Raw genomic sequence first — 19,530 nt, 5'->3', positions numbered from 1 at the left:
CCATGATCTTAAAGTTTAGAGAGAGTGTCCACTTTATGATAACAAAGATATGATACCAGATTTTTAAAAAGGGATTGGAGTTCGGTTTCGTTTGTGACTATTCAACTTTATTTTCACTAGTTCCACAAGAACAAGAAAATAAGCCCAACCAAAAGTATCTGAAAAGTTTTCATCTTTGCATCTTAACAGTCTCTAGTACCATGCATGCTTGCCCTTCGACAAATTGTCACTAAATGGATTGTCACAGGAGTCACAAAAATAAAATTAATGTTTACGTCAAAAATAACTCACAGTGAAAGTAAAATGCAAAGTACTAATGGAAGCTATCGATCATGGCTCCCCTAGGCAGCTTTTACATTTAAAGAAAAATAGCCAATAAAAGCTTTTGACTAACACAATCTTTCTCACAGAGGCAAGATATGTAAACTGATGATACTTCAAGATTATAAAATAAATTCCTCAAACTACTCACATTTCAAATCCTTCAGAGTTATATAAGAAATAGAAAATATCAATACTAAAAGGGACTATAAAGTCAAAAGGTGTGGGGCTTTTTGTTGTTGTTGTTATTTTAAAGCCTTGATTGAGCTTATGTGAGCTCAGGTCCATCTTATCTCTCTGCCTAACCCCATGACCCATGGAAGATGTGTTTGTATCAACAGAAATAACAGAAGACTCACTGGGAAAAGATGGAAGAGTATTCACTGCTGAGGTCCTACTGCGTTATCTGCAAATGTTATCTCACTGAGCCCTCACAAGTCACCAGCAACCACACACACAAGCACATCATTACACCAAACTGGCCTCACATTTTTTGGGAAAGTGCTATTTGAGATGATGAAATGGAGAATTCTATTAACATAATAATGAGGTTTTTGGGCAAATATTCTGACAAAGTATTCCATAACATCTTCATGGATAAGTTAACCTCTTGAACTATCAGCCCCATTAACAAACTAGCAAAGCATGATGGTAGGAGGTAGTTTAGCAGTTCACACAGCAATGCTTCAGAGTTTGGATTCATTAGGATCTTAACATAACACGAGAAGGTCACAATCGCTGGACAAAAGGCTGATAAAGCTTAGGTGTCATTTTCAAAAATGACATAGACTAAATAAAATTCCTTCAGGCTCTAATTTACTCTTCGCCTTGACACACACAGTCCCTACTGAATACTATGCCATGCTGCAATACGCATCTTTACTCTCATGTCACTACCACCCTAGCCTGGTGAGATCCCATCCTAGAAGACTGCGTTCAGTTTTAGGTTTTATATTTTCAGAGGTATGGTGACAAAGTACAATGTGTCTACACTAGGGCAACAACCAAAACACTGAGGTGTCATAAAGGAAACTTTAAATAATCATTGGTGATGAAAATGAAGAGGAAATCGAGGGAGATGAGTTTTACTATCCGGACACAGACACAGACATCTGAGAAAGGCATCCAGACTCACCCTTTCTGCCGGGTATGGGTAGTAACACAACAGGGCAGAACAGGACCTGATCAGAACTGGAGTTCAGGGGAGTAAGAAGGACTTAGCAGAGACTTCAGTTTGAGTCACATTGTGTATAAGTGAGTGAGTGTGTGTGTGTGTGTGTGTGTATGTGCAGTTGGCAGGGGGATAGACAAACAAGGTCTAACCCTGGATATCTAATATTGGGCAAATCACTTCAAGCTTTTGAGTCTCAAGTTCCTAAGCTATGGAAATGGGAGTTGGATTAGCTGAGCTCTAACTTGCCTTTCAGATCTGATATTCTTGGATGTTAATATTGAATTTTATAAATGTGAAAAAAGAAAAGCAAAATTTGAGAAAAATTAAAAGAAAAATTAATATTCTTTTACTTCAACCAGTGCAAATAGCATATGATTTTTCTTAAAAAAGCAGCTTGACTTCTAGAAATTTCAGAGAACCATGCTGGTAATTTCTGACCAGCTACACGTTTATTTAACATGAAATGAAATGAATGACATTTGAAATTTTTTTTTAACCACTACTTAATCACTTAGCAAATACCTTTTGAGGGTGTAGTGTGACGATTTGGTGTACTGAGTATCTCTCTTTTCTGCTGGCTCTTGTTAACTGGAGTCTTTGGCTCTGGATACGCAAAGCACTCTTCATTCTTCACAGCAGACTTAGGAGTACATACATTCTCTTTGTTCTTTAATTTATTTGCAGATTCTCTGCATAATACTGGAGTTAATGATTTAGATTCCAGACCATTTGATTCTGTCCAATGCTTGGTAAACTGGAAAAGAAAAAGCCACTGGATAAAGCACACTGAAGACAAAAGTCAATTTCTTTACAACATGCCCTAATCATTTGCAAATTACCTTGCACTATTTTTATTAAAATGAAATACTAACAAAAGGATATTATTGGCAATACCAGGAAATTTAAAAATGTATATTCAGTTCTCCTAAGTACATGCAGATCATTTTAGTCTGTTCTATTGGCAGGTAATTTACAACATGTTTCAGGCTGAGTGTTCAAACATACCCAGAATGCTAAGGCAATACTGAGAGTAGTCACAAATAAATCCCTAAGAAATGCTTCTTATATCTGGATTGCCACGGTTTGCCTCTAATATGCACTGTGGGGAGCAATCCGGACTGGACTGAGTTACTCGAATTGAGACTTATTCTATGCATCTGCTCTCCCACAATATGGCGCTGGGAGAGAAGTAAACAGCTTCCGCACAGCTGCCTCCAGTTCAACCAATTAACTGTAGGACTTGCTCCTGATTGGAGAGCAGCGTGCTCGGCGTGTGGGCAGCCGAGTTGGGATTGGCGGAGCAGGACTATAAAGGAGGAGAGAGACGGCATGCACGAGGGAACATCTATGGGGAACATCTAGCTGAAGGAACACCTGTGCAGCCCCCGAGAAGAGCCGGCCGGCGGTGTGCCGCTCCCCTGCGGAAGTGGGGAATGTGGCCAGGGGGAACTGCCCTTCCACGGAGGTGGAAGGGATAGTAGCCAACCCGGGAAGAACCAGCAGCAAACCCGGGGAGGGCCGAGCAGACGAAAGAACAGCGCAGGGTCCTGTGTCGCTCCTCCACGAAAACGGGGAGCGACATAATGGTGCCGTGACTCGGATAGGAAACCTAGGACGGATAGGAAACTTAGGAGGGAAGAAACGGGAAGAAGTGGAAAATATCGGAGAGAGAGACTAGCAAACAGCCTAGGGAAAAGCCGGACGAAAAGGGTGCCGGAAGAAGCTATTGAAAGCCTAGGCAGAGACTCGGATATGGACTGTGGGAAAGAAGTTAGGATTGAAAGCGAAAGTGAAAGCTTTCATAGACTCGGATGTGGACTATGGCGGGGAAGCTAGGAGACTGAAAGCGAAAGTGAAACCTGGAGGAGGCTTGGACTCGGATACGGACTGTGGGGAGTAGCCAGGAGAAATGAGAGGAATATTGTTGGAAGAAAACTTAAGGAAACATACCGGGTAGAGAAAAATGTTAGGGAGGATGAAGCCGCGAGTGCAGGCCGAGGCGGAGACATAAGCCACCTTGGAATTCTTCAAGTCACCCCGGGGAGCAAGAGGCGAAGATCTGGAACCAGAGGCAGAGACGTGGGCCGCCAGGTTGAAATTCGCCAGGTTAGTCCGGGGAACTTGGACTGAATGCCGGTGGTGGCGGAAACATTCGCGGAAGCCGCCGCGTGCAGAGAGAGCACGGGGCGTGAATAGATGGGGAACGCCGGGGCTGGCGCGAGGCCGTGGTGCGGGCGCGAAGTGCGTGGAGACCGCGGAGCGTGCGCGCAGAGCCGGGAACCCGCCGGCGGGGCGAGGCGCCAGGAAGCCGCGCAGAGCCGTGAAGCTGCCGCGGGGCGAGGCGCCGGGAAGCCGCGCAAAGCCGGGAAGCCGCGCAGATCGGAGAAGCGCGGGCTGAAGCGGCTCAGAGCCGGGAAGTCGCCGAGAAGCAGTCTCGGGGCGGGCGCCGGAAAGCCGCAGGGATAAGAGAAACAGAAGTTTTAGAAGTAAAGTGAGAGAAATAGGAATGTTGGAAGATAGAAGTAAAATGGGAGAAATAGGAATGCCCGGAGATAGAGAAATAGAGAAATAAAAAGGCCTCCCTACAACACTGCAATGTGAGAGCTTGGATTCGGTCTGCCTAATCAAGTGAGGCGATGAGCACCTGCGGGCAGCTAGCAGCTTATGCGCCGCAGGTCACCGAAGACAGGCACGAATTAACATCAGTAAGGCTTCCCCACAATACAACAATATTAAGCTTGGATTCGGTCTGCCTGATTTAAGGCGGTAAGCGCCAGCAAGCAGCTCGACCAGAGTATGAGCTGCAGGTCACCGAAGATAGGCACGAACCAACACTAATAAGTCTCCCCCACAATAAGGCAATGAGAAGGCTTGGATTCGGTTTGCCTGATAGGTCTTGTAAGTCCCCTGCAGGCAGAGCAGAGCATGCGCTGCAGGGCACCGAACACAGGCACGCATCAGCGCCTAAAAACCTCCTCACAACATGGCGAAGAGAGGACCCGGATTCGGTTTTCCTGATTGATAGGACTTGTAAGAGCCTGTGGCAACTCTAGCAAGTAGAGCAGAGTGTGTGCCGCGGGACACCGAAGACAGGCGCGTATCAACGCCAAAAATAAAAAGAAAGGGGGATCTGTGGGGAGCAATCCGGACTGGACTGAGTTACTCGAATTGAGACTTATTCTATGCATCTGCTCTCCCACAATATGGCGCTGGGAGAGAAGTAAACAGCTTCCGCACAGCTGCCTCCAGTTCAACCAATTAACTGTAGGACTTGCTCCTGATTGGAGAGCAGCGTGCTCGGCGTGTGGGCAGCCGAGTTGGGATTGGCAGAGGAGGACTATAAAGGAGGAGAGAGATGGCATGCACGAGGGAACATCTATGGGGAACATCTAGCTGAAGGAACACCTGTGCAGCCCCCGAGAAGAGCCGGCCGGCGGTGTGCCGCTCCCCTGCGGAAGTGGGGAATGTGGCCAGGGGGAACTGCCCTTCCACGGAGGTGGAAGGGATAGTAGCCAACCCGGGAAGAACCAGCAGCAAACCCGGGGAGGGCCGAGCAGACGAAAGAACAGCGCAGGGTCCTGTGTCGCTCCTCCACGAAAACGGGGAGCGACAATGCACCAAAAAATAAAAATCACCTAGTCGGTCAGCAGAAAACAACTCACTAAAGTAACAGAAACACAGGATAAAAATATTATTTAATCCTCTCAAATTTGTGGTTGCAATTGCAAAAGAGTAAGGAAAATTCCAAGGTCAAACCAAAAACTAGGGCGTAAATCCAAAGATATAACGAAGGCTGAAACTATCTGCTGCTCTACAGGCAACCACTTACTGTCTCTCATGACCTACAGCCTGGGTTTATACAGTCATGGAAGCTTAGGCTTATGCAAGATGGTAAGTTAGATCCAAAGCTCCCATGTAAAGCCAGGAGGGGCTATAATTAAAATATAAAGATGTATTAAATATAAATCTGCTCTTCAAAGAGAATCTATCTTGGCCTAGGAAGGAGGAAAAAATGTCCCTTAATAATTTGTAAGCAGGAGTGGGCATTTGGTGAAGCAGTTAAGATGCCACCTGGGACACCCACATCCCATTATCAGAATGCCTGGCTTCAAGTCATGGCTCTGATACTAACTCCAGTTTCTGCTAATGGGCACCCTGGGAGGCAGCTGTGAAGGCTCAAGTAGTGGGTCCCTGCCACCCACACAGAAGACCCAGACTGAGTTCCTGGCTCCTGGTTTCAGCCTGGCTCAGCCCTACCTATTGCAAGCATTTGAGGAGTGAACCAGTAAATGGGAGATCTCTGTTGGGGTTTCAAATAAATAAGAATTAAAATAATAATAATTTGTAAGTTACCACAGGACTGTCTTCACATGCCTACATGGTCCTAGAAACCTCAAGCCTAAATTTTATTTATCTTAATTCCTTGCAGGGAAAGGGAGGCCAGCGCTCTAGCGGAGTAGGTTAAGCCTCCGCCTGTAGCACCAGCATCCCATGTGGGCAACAGCCACTCCACTTCCAGTCCAGCTCCCTGCTAATGCACCTGGGAAAGCAACAGAAGATGGCCCAATTCCTTGAGCCCCTGCATCCACATGGGAGACCAGGAAGAAGCTCCTGGCTCCTTCGTTTCCATCTGGTCCAGCTCTAGCCGTTGAGGCCATCTGGAGAGTGAACAAGCAGACAGAAGAGACCTCTCTCTGTAACTCTGCCTCTCACATAAATAAATAAATCTTAAAAAAAAATCTTAGTGTATAAACAAACACAATTCTTATATGAAAAAAAGTTTCATTCCAATCCACCTCAAGTTCACAACTCTTAACCCAAGCGTCAAAGATTTCCCAGAGTTCAAAGAAAAATGAGCCTATCAAAAAATAAAATACAAAGGATACAAACACAGTAAGCAGAAGTCAGCAGAAAAAAATAAGCAACAGAAGCAGACCATAAAGATATCAGATATCGAGCCGGCGCCGTGGCTCAATAGGCTAATCCTCCACCTTGCGGCGCCGGCACACCGGGTTCTAGTCCCGGTTGGGGCGCCGGATTCTGTCCCGGTTGCCCCTCTTCCAGGCCAGCTCTCTGCTATGGCCAGGGAGTGCAGTGGAGGATGGCCCAGGTGCTTGGGCCCTGCACCCCATGGGAGACCAGGAAAAGCACCTGGATCCTGGCTCCTGCCATCGGATCAGCGCGGTGCGCCGGCTGCAGCGGCGGCCATTGGAGGGTGAACCAACGGCAAAGGAAGACCTTTCTCTCTCTGTCTCTCTCTCTCACTGTCCACTCTGCCTGTCAAAAATAAAAAAAATAAAAAATAAAAAAAAAAAATAAAAAAAAAAAGTTTAAAAAAAAAAAAGATATCAGATATCAAAATGATCAAATATAGAACATAAATATATATATTTAAAAACTGAAAATAAAATCATGAGAAGAGAACAAGAGACTACCCAAAATGGTCAGATTTTTAGAAAGAATAATGAGCAGGCATTGTTGCACAATGGTCCAAGCCACTGGTTGGGATACCATCCCATATCAGAGTATTGAAGTGACACCTTGACAGTAGGGACTTCATTTTAAAGCATCCAAAACTCAATCTTGAGAAAGCATCCCCCAACATGAGACTATGGTCTGAAACTAATTATGGTCTAAACTTAGACAATAACAGCATACTGCATCCTACTTGGCAGAACATAGAAACCCCCTAGCATGATCATTTAAGCTTAAAACAGGCTGCACTTAGATTAATGTTAGAGTGTAACATGTCTAATGTCAAGATTGTAATTGATATTGGTTTTGGATAGGCCTTAGGTTAGCTTGACCCTAGTAACCATGTATTTCCCCTGATCCTAGCAATTAAGTATTCTCCCTCCCCTCCTTGTGGTTTTTGCCTTTATAAACTGTTGCTTTGAGCTTTGGTGTCGAGAGTTCTTTAGGGCATGAGCCCGCTCTCCACTGGCGGCAATAATGGACCATCAGATTTTATCAGTGTGCTGCTCCTCTGTTACACTCGCTCAATCACAGCAGTATCAGTTCAAGTCTCAGCTCCTCTGCTTCCAATCCAGCTCCCTGCTAATAAGAAGGCAGAGGACAAGGGCCCAAGTACTTGGGTTCCTGCTTCGACCTGGCACAGCCCTGGCTACTGCAGGCATTCACTTCCAACACTGGCTGCTCTGCTTCCGATCCAGCTTGCTGCTGATGTGCCTGGGAAAGCAGCAGATGATGGCCCAAGTGTTTGGGCCTCTGACACCCATGCAAGAGACCCAGATGGCTCCTGGCTTTGGCCTGGTTTAGCCCTGGCTAGTGCAGCCAGCCATTTGGGGAGTGAACCAGCAAATGGAAGATCTCTCTCCACCGCTCCCTCTTCTCTCCATAACTCTGCCTTTCAAATAAATAAATAAATCTAAAATATTATAATAATAATAATGGCCAAAAACTTTTTTATTTTATTTGAAAGAGTTATATATACAGAGAGAAAGAAAGAACTTCCATCTGCTGGAAAAAAGGTGGCAAAGGTAAGGGCTGGGCAAGGCCAAAGCCAGGAACTAGGAGCTTCCTCTCTGTGTCCCACGTGGGTACAGGGGCCCAAGCACTTGGGCCACTCTCTGCTGCTTTCCCAAGGTGCCCATTCAGGATGCTGGCATTGCAGGTGGTGGCTTAACCTGCTACATCACAGCACCAGATCCCAAAACTTCCCATGTTTGAATTTTAAAAATCAATACTAATCTACATATCCATGGAGTGCAACAAACACCAAGTAGGATAAACAGATTATCAAAAGGAGAGAAAAACTGACGGTTGCTCCTAGAGTTTGAGGGGAGTTGCCCACAAAGGACCATGAGGGAATTTTGGTCAACAGAACTGTTCTGTTTGGTGGTAGATATATGCAATTGTCAAAACACACAGAATTGCATACTAGAAAGCATGAATTTAATAAACCACATGTAAATTTTACCTCATTTTTAATAAAGGAGGTGATGAGGAAAAGGAGTAATAAAATGCTCTAAAATGAAATCTTGGCTTTCTTCAACTTGGAAATAACTGAATTCCATTTCATTCATACTCTAATAATCTCTCATTATGTTTTCAATAGTTTAGGAATTCACCTAAATTTGCAAGCACACACTTCATTTTATGTTTGTCTAGATATTTTTATAATTGAGACATACATATATTCTCCTTTAAATAACAATAAATATTATCAACCTGTGATGTTTGAGGAGTTGCCACACCTGTTGATGAACTGTCTTCACACCATCCACAGTCAATCAATCCAGCCACATAATTTTCATCACTTACAGTCATATCCTCCAGACTCAAATTCTTTGACTATTAAATAGAAAGACAGAAAAATTTAGGGATAATAATCTACACATTTTAAAAACAGTATATTCCAAGCACAGGGCAAAGCCCTAGAAGCCCAAAAAAATGAGACACATTCTATTGAAGGAGCTCATCACCCAGTGTGGAAAATAGGAAGTCAAAGTATTTTAGTTCAAATTATTAGATAGGAGAATCTCTATCAAACAATACATCTTTGAACATTCTCACATATATGGCATACTAGTCAGCTTATTATTCTCATACAATTACTACAATACCAGATAACTCCTTTGCAAATTTACAAATAAAAAGCTCTGACAAAGCAGATGATGAAGATTAAATGTCTTTGAAATACAGGTTTCTTAGTTTTATGAACACACAGAGTAGTTTATAATTTCTACCAGGAATAAATTAGCCGTATGAAGGATCTCCCAGGCACAGGACACCTGGGATCCTGTGTTAACACCACCACCAGAGTAATTTATTTTCCTTTATTCTCCCACCTCGATAAACTACGGGTATGTTAGATACACCCAGAAGTCTAAGACTGTGGAAATTAGATTTTTTTTTTTTTTTTTTTTCAATTTCTTCCTCCTTCCTTTTCCCTTAACTTGTTAACCTGGCCAGGCAAGTGTACTTGGTTTTTTCATATCTCATCCTTCTTTTCCAGACCTACTGCTACCATCCTAGTTCAAGGACAATTAGTTTTATAACTGAACTGTTCAAACAATTGGTCTCTGCCACCAATCTTTCTACCTTCTCTACCAGGGTGACAGAGTTCCCCAGGACTGCTATCACAGTTGTCTCTCTCTTGCTCTGAAAACAGTGATTCCCCACTACCTGTTGCACAAAGTCTAACTCTAACATGGTATTCCAAAGTTCTCTGTAATCTAGCTCTTACCTTCCTTTTTAGCTCATTTGTTCTCTCTCCTGCTCTCATCTCTTCCCGAATTGAGCTCTTCATTTTAAGTCAAGCAAAATCAGGTGCCAGAGTTTTGCTAATTCCATTCCCCTTGCCCTGAACACTGTCTTTTTTTTTTTTTTTTTTTTTTTTTTGGGACAGGCAGAGTTAGACAGTGAGAGAGAGAGAGACAGAGAAAAGGTCTTCCTTTTGCGTTGGTTCACCCCCCAAATGGTCGCTGCGGTGGCATGCTGTGACTGGCGCGCTGCACCGATCTGAAGCCAGGAGCCAGGTGCTTCCTCCTGGTCTCCCATGCAGGTGCAGGGCCCAAGCACCTGGGCCATCCTCCACTGCCTTCCCAGGCCACAGCAGAGAGCTGGACTGGAAGAGGAGCAGCTGGGATAGAATCCGGCGCCCCAACCAGGACTATAACCCAGGGTGCTGGTGCTGCAGGCGGAGGATTAGCCAAGTGAGCCACGGTGCTGGCCTTCTTTTTCATTTTTCTAAACTTGACTGTCGGTCCACTTTGGATTATGCTCATCCTCTAAAGCTCCTCTAGCACATCTCTAACCATTACCTGGCACCCATCATCTACTATGAAGTAGTGTTATCTATCGATCAACTGATCCATCTGTCTCGCAGAGCTGATCCAAGAGCCTAGCAGAGGGCATGAGTATTCTAATGAAGTTGACACTACTACAGTTTTTTGAGATTCTTGGATGAGACTGTACGGTTGTTTCACTGAAAGTGCCACCCACTGATTCTAGCTCAGGATTATTTACTTTCTTATAAACAACAGCTCAAAGAAAAAGAGTGATTCTAGGAAGGGGAGAATGCTACAAGGTAACTTCAAAATGTTTATGGAACAAAAGAACTAAAAGATAATAAGGGGCTGGCACTGTGGTGTAGTGGACTAAGCCTCTGCCTTGAGCACTGGACTCCCATATGGACGCCAGTTCATTTTCCAGCTGCTCTTCTTCAGATCCAGCTCTCTGCTATGGTCTGGGAAAGCAGTAGAAGATGGCCCAAGTGCCTGGGCCCCAACAACCACATGGGAGACCCAGAAGAAGCTCCAGGCTCCTGGCTTTGGATTGGCTGAGCTCCAACTGTTGTGGACATCTGGGGGGTGAACCAGCAGATGGAAGACCTCTATCTCTGTCTCCCTTTCTCTGCCTGTAACTCTACCTCTCAAACAAACAAAATCTTTTTTTTTAAAAAAGTAATGAACATTTTTTAAACATGCATTTGGTATTTTTTCTTTGTTTGTCTTTTAAAGGTTTATTTATTTATTTAAAAGGCAGAGTTACAGAGAAGCAGAGGCAGGGGGAGAGTGGGAGGGAGGGAGGGGGGAGAAGGGGGGGAAAGGGCGAAGGGGAAGAGGAAGGAGGAGAGAGGGAGAGGGAGTCTTCCATCCACTGGTTCACACCCCAGATGGCTGCAATGGCCAGAGCTGCACCGACCCAAAGCCAGGAGCCAGGAGCCTCTTCCGGGCCTCCCACATGGGTGCAGGGTCCCAAGGACTTGGGCCATCTTCTACTGCTTTCCCAGGTCATAACAGAGAGCTGGATCAGAAGTGAAGCAGCCAGGACTTGACCGACAGTCAAGTTTAGAAAAATGAAAAAGAAGGCCAGCACTGTGGCTCACTTGGCTAATCCTCCGCCTGCTGGCGCCCATATGGGATGCCAGCACTGCAGACAGCAGCTTTACCCGCTACGCACAGTGATGGCCCCCACATGCATTTTTTTGAATGACATAAGGAGAGACAGATCTTCCATCTGCTGGTTCATTCCCCAAATTCTCACAACAGCTGAGGCTGGACCAGGCCAAAGTCAGAAACCAGGAACTCCATCTGGGTCTCCCACATGGCTGGCAGGGACTCAGGTACTGAGCCATCAGCTGCTGCCTCCCAGGCACATTAGTAGGAAGCTGCCTCAGAAGCAGAACAGCTGGGACTTGAACCAGGCACTCAGATGTGGATATGAGCATCTCAAGCAGCACCTTACTGGGCCAGAACACCCACCACGTCCAGGAACTTTCTGAGGATCCCCCCCGCCCTGCCATATGAAGAGACTGTGTTGTTTCAAGTCTCAACGGTTTGCCCAAGATCAGAAAAGAACCTCAAATTTTAATCCTATTTCATTTCTTATCATTAAAATGTCTATTTGCTATAAAAATAATTACCCAAATAACTAAATTATTAGGTAAGGCTCATTACATGGGAGATAGAAGGTAAGAGTAAATATCTTCCCAGATATTCTATACTCAGATACCTCAAAAATCATATGAGCAGTTCAACTGAGGGCATGCCAATTCAGATGTAAGAAAACCTAATGGGATAGAAAAAATGTCTTAGACCTCTTAACTGAGGTGTTATAAATTTAAAACTTAAGGTAAAATGATTATTCTAAGTATAGTGGTATCTGTTACCTTTCTGAAATGACCTTGATAAGTAGCAAAGATCATGCTTTTGTGTCCTTTTGGACCCAAATATACATTTGAATCTGAAAGAGTAAAGGGTTTGGCCAAGATGAGAGTCAAGTGGATCCATGGAGCCCATGGGCCTGAGGATCTGCCTCGGCATGGGGTGGGTATTCACCAGCCCAGTATGACTCAGTTTCAGAAGTAAGACCGCACTGACTTCAGTTCAGCTTCCTTCCAGTGCAGACCTTGGGAGGCAAAAGGTAATGACTCAAGCAGTTAAGTTTCTGTCACCCACATGGAAGACTTGGATGAAGTTCCCTGCTCCCAGCTTTGGCCTGACTCAGTCCTGGTTACTGTGGCATTTAGGTAGTAAACCAGCTCTCTGTCTCAATGTCTGTGTGTGTGTGTGTGTGTGTGTGTGTGTCTTTGTCTGTCTCTACCTTTTAACAAACTAAATAAATGAATAAATAAAAAATTTTTGGAATATTTAAATCATAAAATGTCTTGGAAATATTTAATTCATAAAATGTCTTGTCTCCCACTCTGTGACAACAGGAAGATTTAAATCAGAAACTGTCTTGGTCTTATGTCTCATTTCTTAACAACAGGAAGTTAAGATTTCCAGGGTATATTAGTCCTGAACAGGACGAGCACATGACAAGACCAGGTGTTCACACAAAAGCTTCGAACGTTTACCTTTGGGGTAGCACTGGCAGATGCACATGAGGAAGCTGGAAGCCTTAAACGAACCGGCCTTCCTCGTGCCTTCTTGGCCAGAAGCAGAAGATAAGTAGCAGTGAGGTGATCGTATTGCCACTGGAAGCAAAGAAAATCAAGTGTTTAGAAGACTAAAATTGTTTGTTAAATAATGTTCTCTTTAAAATTAACATTTTTTCAATGTAATAAACATTCAGAATTTGAAAAGTCAATAGCTTTACAAAGGTATGAGTGAAATGAAAAATAACAATCCCCTGTGCCGTGCCACCACAGACAATTCCCACTCCTTAGGAAGAGCCACTTTGAACTATTTCTTCTGCTACTAGTTCCATATCTCTCAACTCACTGCTCATATAGATTTATATTTTTTCTACCTTTAGATATAACATATAGATTGTCTAGAATGGAAAAGAAGAATTTAGCTCTAATACAACTCCCTCCCTTCTCCACACATGACTCTTCCCTGGATCCCCTTACTGTAAAGTCTTTGCTCCTTATTATAACACTCAAAAACAATTCCTACAGAGAAAATTAGCATGGCCCCTGTGTAAGGATAACATGCAAATCCATGAAGCATGCCATATTGAAAAAGAAAAAAGAAAAGAATTCTTCAGGATGGGTGTTTGGCCTAGTTGTTTAGTTGCCAGCTGATACTCACGTCCTATCCTGGAGTACCTGATTTGTTGTCCACCTCTGGCTCCTGACTCTAGCTTCCTGCTAATGCAGACCCTTGGAGTCAGTGTTGAAGTAACCAGTTCCTGCCACCCACATCGGAGAACTGGATTGAGTTCTGGGCTTCTGGTTTGTCCCTCTCTTCTGCACAACCCCAAGTGTTGCAGGCATTTGGGGAGTAAAATAATGCATGGAAAATATTTCTTTCTGTCTCTCCCTCTATCTCTCAAATTAAAAAAAAAAATCTTTATATCCCCTCCTCACTGAAAAGAACTGCGCCTTTAGCAAAGCTTTTCTTAATAAAATAAAAATCTGATTAAGGCTTCTATTCGCAAGTTAGAGAATAGAAAATAAAAATACAAATCAGAGGTGATATGAGACAGTACTGGACCAGAAGCAAAGCTAAGTGCAATCCTCACCCATCATATCAAATTGCACTCAAAGATAACTGTGAATGCCTCTATCTCTAGGAAAACACAGGTATGATCTGGAAATCAAGCATCTCAAAGAACTAAAAGACCCAGCACCAGATTTCATGGTATCTGGTTCCTAAGTTTAGGGGTGATGCTACAGGGTTGCTTTTAGTCAAAAAGAAAGCTGCTTTGCTGGCTGGCACCGCGGCTCACTAGGCTAATCCTCCGCCTTGCGGCGCCGGCACACCAGGTTCTAGTCCCGGTCGGGGCGCCGGATTCTGTCCCGGTTGCCCCTCTTCCAGGCCAGCTCTCTGCTGTGGCCAGGGAGTGCAGTGGAGGATGGCCCAAGTACTTGGGCCCTGCACCCCATGGGAAACCAGGAGAAGCACCTGGCTCCTGCCATCGGATCAGCGCGGTGCGCTGGCCGTGGCGGCCATTGGAGGGTGAACCAACGGCAAAGGAAGACCTTTCTCTCTGTCTCTCTCTCTCACTGTCCACTCTGCCTGTCAAAAAATTAAAAAAAAAAAAAAAAGAAAGAAAGCTGCTTTGCTCTTACCTTATTTCTATAGCAGAGTCATAGTTCTATGTCAGAGAACTTTAAAGTGGTCAAAATTAGAACTTCAATTTTCTGAGGACTAATTTGTTCTATTTCTTATTTATTCACTATGATTTTCTCTTATCAATGTCTTAAGAGGAGAATGTTCCTTTTTAAAGAGGACATCTAGTAGGCATCAGAAAAGAATTGAGTGGAAACCATACATACATGTAAAATGAGCACAGTATTTATATTCATGACAAAATCACAGATTTCAAAAATGCTGTATTAGTTTTAATGCACTGATAAAGCACAGTAAACAAAAAATATTACTGTCAAACTCATGTTCTGTTTCTTACCAATGAAATTAAATTCTCCATTGTTTGCCTGTTGTTTCTGTGATGTACAGAAAGTTCTGTCACACAGTCATCATCAAGGTGAATAAACTACAAAAAAGAGTTTTATAAACTTTATTTATGAAAAAATCACATACATTCATGGTCTTTAACTTTTAAAATAGCATAATTATAAAGTCAAACACCAATATGTGAAATCAGTATGAGCTTGTCAACACCCCTCATAATATCTGAAGATGTAAGCAGAAGACAACAGCATTTGAGGATGAGCTCTTCTTGAGTTCTTCCCATCCCCACCATCCTCTGACTGACTGCTAGGAATCTGCTATACAGTCTAGAGACCATATTCATAATGCCCCTTCCCTATTCCAAGACCTGCACTAGCATTTTCATCAAGGAGCAGCCACCCAGGCATCTCAGGTCAGAGACTGTACAACAGACTGGTAAGAGTGGCTGAGACGCATAGCATCCTGATCTCAGGTTGTTTCGGTTCAGCAGAATTCAAGTAGCCCTTACAATGGTGCCATAGATGCTGCCTAATCATCAGTATGCTGATGGTAGTAGCAGAACACGATGTATTTTTTTAAAGGTTGAATGATTTATTTGAAAGGCAGAGTGATGGGGGCTGGTGGGGAGAGAAAATGAGAGAGACATGCCATCCACTATGTCATTCCCAAAATGCCCACAACACCTGTAGCTGGACCAGGCCAAGGTCAGGAGCCAGGAACTCCATCCTGGCTCCCACGTGGCTGGCAGGAAACTAAGTACCTGGGCCATCATCTGCTGTCTTCCCAGGTGCATTACCAGGAAGCAAGATCAGAAATAGAGGAGCCAGGATTCAAACTGGCACTCCAAAATGGGATGCTGGCATTCCAAGCAGCAGATTAACCAATGCCACCCCCTCAACGCACAATTTTAAGGAATGAGAGTATCTATACAAATTTCATTTTGATTAAAAATAAAACTTCTGCAGGCATTCATGATGGGACCTTACCAAAGATGGGGCCAGAAATGAACTGAGTAAAGATTACAGAGAACAAAAAGGCAGGAATGGCCTGGACAGAAATTCAGAAGATGACATGGGAGGAGAATCACCAGGAATGTAATTTTAAAGTTTCTCTTCCCAAGTAAGACTTCTCTCCACAACAGCTGCAGCAAGTGGTGTTTTCTGTAAAGTCCTCCTTCACAGGAACTCGGAACAGGTGGGATGATTAACTTCTCCCTTCTGCTGCCTGAGGTCTATTGCCCTGTGATCTCTACCCACCATGAGTCGGTACAACCTGACAGCTAACAGGTCTGGGATTAGGCTTTGGCTTTAATTGTGATGTCACTTAATAAGCGGAGACTTGAGTCTATTACTACACTAAGCCTCAGTTTCATCATTCACAAGAGAGACGGCACAATGTCTTCCAAGGCACTGACATATGGAGAGCATCTAGTACAACATCTGAACAGAACAAGGCCTCAAAACACGGCTCACCATTTTTACTAAGTCAATTCCACTTGATATAAGGGCCTCTCATAAAGATGAATATTCCTATTATAGGCAACTTTCCTCTCCAAGTTTCCTCTTTTCCAGGTCCTTCAACCACCATTTTAATACCATTCTGCCCCTTTCTTTGGATCTCACACATAAGACATCACTGATCTGCGAGATGAGGTATTCAGACCCAGTACAAGGCAGAGCAAAATCATGGCCTTCCCTCGCTTGTTCAGGATACCACCCCTAAAACAATGGCCTCCATCATGAAAAGAGACACAGTACAGAAAAGCATCTCACTATGGTCTGAATGTGTGTGCTCCCCTAAAGTTCAGATGTTGTAACCTAATCACCAGTGCAAGGTCACAAGTGGCCTCTGGTTCCTAGATGGGATTCGTGTCCTTATGAAGTGGTCCCAGAGAGCTACATGGTGCAGAGGCACCATCTATGAACCAGAATGCAAGCCCTCCCCAGACACCAAATCTAGTGCTTAGATCTTGAACCTCCCAGCCTCTAGAGCCATGAGAAAAGAAATCTCTGCTGGTGATAAGCCATCCAGTTTAAGGTATTTTGTTACATAAGCTCAACCAGACTAAGAAAAATTTGCATCATTGACTGGTACAGCATAGTCTCAGGGGTTACACACAACGTAGAGACCACAAAGGTTTAATGATACTGTCATCATGCAAAGTGCTAAGAGTAAGTGTGTATTGTATTGCTTTGGTCTCGGCAGTTCCCAGAACTGTAGATTCCCCTTTAGGCTGATCTCAGCCTCAGAAGCCCAGATATTGTAACATCCAGTTGAGTATCTTCTTGATGTAACTACTGCTCAGGTGAAAACGGAAAGAAAGACCTTTGAAGTCCCCTCTGTGATCTTAAATTATGCCCCCTGAAACACCCTCTCTCTTCCAGACAGGATAGGAAGGAGGTGCTATCATTTCACTGGGCTTCTGAAATGGAAAATGTGCAAAGGATGGGCTGGAAAAGACACCAAGGCCTGAAAAACATGGCTTATCTCAAGAGCTGGATTTCCCTAAAAGGCTCAACACTTTGCCTTATGTGCTCTGAGTCCTCAGCCACACATACTCAGTACAAAAATACATACCAAAAACCAACCAATTAATTTGGATTATCCGTGCCTACTATATTTCCTGTTCACTAGGGCAGAAAATGGAACTATAACTCCTATTTGATATGATACAAGGGTATCATATCATAGAACTGTGCAAAAAAAAAAAAAAGGCACACCACGCAAGGAGTTATAGGGTAGCATCTATACATTAAAAAACCCCAGTAAGGGCTGGTGCTGTGGTGTAGCAGATAAAGCTGGGTGCCAGTTTGAGTCCCAGCTGCTCCACTTCTGATCCAGCTCTCTGCTATGGCCTGGGAAAGCAGTGGAAGATGACCCAAGTGCTTGGGCCGCTGCACCCACGTGCGAGACCCAAAGCTCCTGGCTTCAGATCAGCACAGCTCCGGCCACTGCAGCCATCTGAGGAGTGAACCAGCAGGTGGAAGACCTCTCTGTCTGTAACTCTGCCTCTCAAATAAATAAAATAGATCTTAAAAAAAAAAAAAAACCTGAAGGACTCAACATTTAAAAGTACTCTGTAAATGGCAAAACATAACCCAAACATGAGAAGAAGTCTGACATTAGAATATCATTCTGAGGGGTGATACAATGAAAACTCAGAAAAGTTACTGTCACCCACCCAAAACTGCCATTTTTCATTCCTAGCCCAAGGTTATTTTCCTTCCACACCACAATGCTGTTCTCTGTGACTCTGTCAACAATGTTTGCCACAAAGGCTGCAGATGGACAGGACACAGGTCTTGAATTTGTGCCAGTTGGCTTTTCTAAGTTGGAACACTTCTGTCTGGATTCAAATCCTGGTTATATACTTGTTAGGTGTTTGACCTTGGGCAAGTTATTTAACAATTCTGTGTCAAATTTGTGGCAATTATAGTACCTACTTCAGAAGGCCAGTGTGAGGATTAAATAAGTTAAGACAGTTAAAAGAGGAACCAGCATCGTGGCATAGCAGGTAAAGCCACCACCTGCGGCACCAGCATCCCATATGGACACCGGTTTGTGTCCCAGCTGCTCCACTTCGATCCAGCTGCTAATGCAGATCCTGTTAATGTACCTCAAAAAACAGCGGAAGATGGCTCAAGTGCTTGGGCCCCTGCTACCTACATGGGAGACCTGGAAGAAGTTCCTGGACCCCAGCTTCAGCCTGGCTCAGTCCTGGACATTGCGGCCATCTGGGGAGTGAACCACCAGATGTAAGATCTCTCTCTCTCTCTCTCTCCCCCTTTCTGTAGCTCTTTTTTTTTTTTTTTTTAAAGATTTATTTATTTGAAAGGAAGAGTTACACAGAGAAGGAGAGGCAGAGAGAGAGAGAGAGAGAGGTCTTCCATCCGCTGGTTCACTCCCCAATTAGCTGCAATGACCAGAGCTGTGCCAAAATCTGAAATCAGGAGCTTCTTCCAAGTCTCCCACGTGGATGCAGGCCACCTTGTACTGCTTTCCTAGGCCATAGCAGAGATCTGGATGGGAAGTGGAGCAGCCAAGACTTTAACTGGTGCCCGTATAGGATGCCGGCACTGCAGGCCGCAGCTTTCCCCGCTACACCACAACACTGGCCCCAAATAAATAAATCTTTAAAAAGAAAAAAAAAGGGTAAAGCAAAGCCCATAGAACAGTGCAGTATTCGAAAAAGTACTATCCTAAGACTTCTTTATATATTATACTATTTCTTAAAAGATTTATTTATTTATTTGAAAGGCAGAGTTACAGGGAGGCAGAGCCAGAAAGAGAGAGAAGTCTTCCATCTGCTGGTTCACTCCCTAAGTGGCCACAATGGTCGGAGTCGGGCCGATCCGAAGCCAGGAGTTTCTAGGTCTCCCACGTGCGTGCAGGTGCCCAAGGACTTGGGTGATCTTCTACTGCTTTCCCAGGCCACAGCAGAGAGCTAGATTGGAAGTGGAGCAGCCGGGACTCGAACCAGCGCCCATATGGGATGCCGGCACTGCAGGTGGTGGTTTTACCTCCTATACCACAGTGCCGGACCCAATATATTACACCATTTTTTAAGAGATTCATTGTGGGGCCAGCGCTGTGGCACAGTGGGTTAACGCCTGGGCCTGAGGAGCCGGCATCCCATATGGGCGCCAGTTTGAAGCCCGGCTGCTCCACTTCTGATCCGGCTCTCTGCTATGGCCTGTAAAAGCA

At 44.3% G+C, this 19,530-nt stretch overlaps 1 protein-coding gene and 1 non-coding gene across 4 annotated transcripts in view; one reads left to right on the top strand and one right to left on the bottom strand.

Moving 5' to 3' along the window:
* The window catches only part of MELK (maternal embryonic leucine zipper kinase), an 84,358-nt gene that overhangs the window by 14,170 nt on the left and 50,658 nt on the right, over positions 1 to 19,530 (bottom strand). For all 3 annotated transcript variants that reach the window (XM_008265306.5, XM_002707984.6, XM_051844058.3), the window contains 4 exons: positions 14,822 to 14,908; positions 12,822 to 12,941; positions 8,687 to 8,809; positions 2,018 to 2,249 (listed from right to left, as the gene is read on the bottom strand). In XM_008265306.5, the coding sequence (XP_008263528.1) occupies positions 2,018 to 2,249; positions 8,687 to 8,809; positions 12,822 to 12,941; positions 14,822 to 14,908 (562 nt within the window). The remainder of the gene's footprint in view (positions 1 to 2,017; positions 2,250 to 8,686; positions 8,810 to 12,821; positions 12,942 to 14,821; positions 14,909 to 19,530) is intronic.
* On the top strand, positions 13,322 to 13,430 carry LOC127485117 (U6 spliceosomal RNA). The gene has a single exon (XR_007912293.2). It is a non-coding gene; the product is annotated as a U6 spliceosomal RNA (small nuclear RNA).

The sequence above is a fragment of the Oryctolagus cuniculus genome, chromosome 1, assembly GCF_051225735.1.
Source record: "Oryctolagus cuniculus isolate XC-2025 breed Fujian yellow rabbit chromosome 1, ASM5122573v1, whole genome shotgun sequence".
Classification (NCBI taxonomy): Eukaryota; Metazoa; Chordata; class Mammalia; order Lagomorpha; family Leporidae; genus Oryctolagus; species Oryctolagus cuniculus.
The sequence above is the reverse complement of the archived record's forward strand: the minus strand, read 5'-3'. Positions and strand labels throughout refer to the sequence as shown.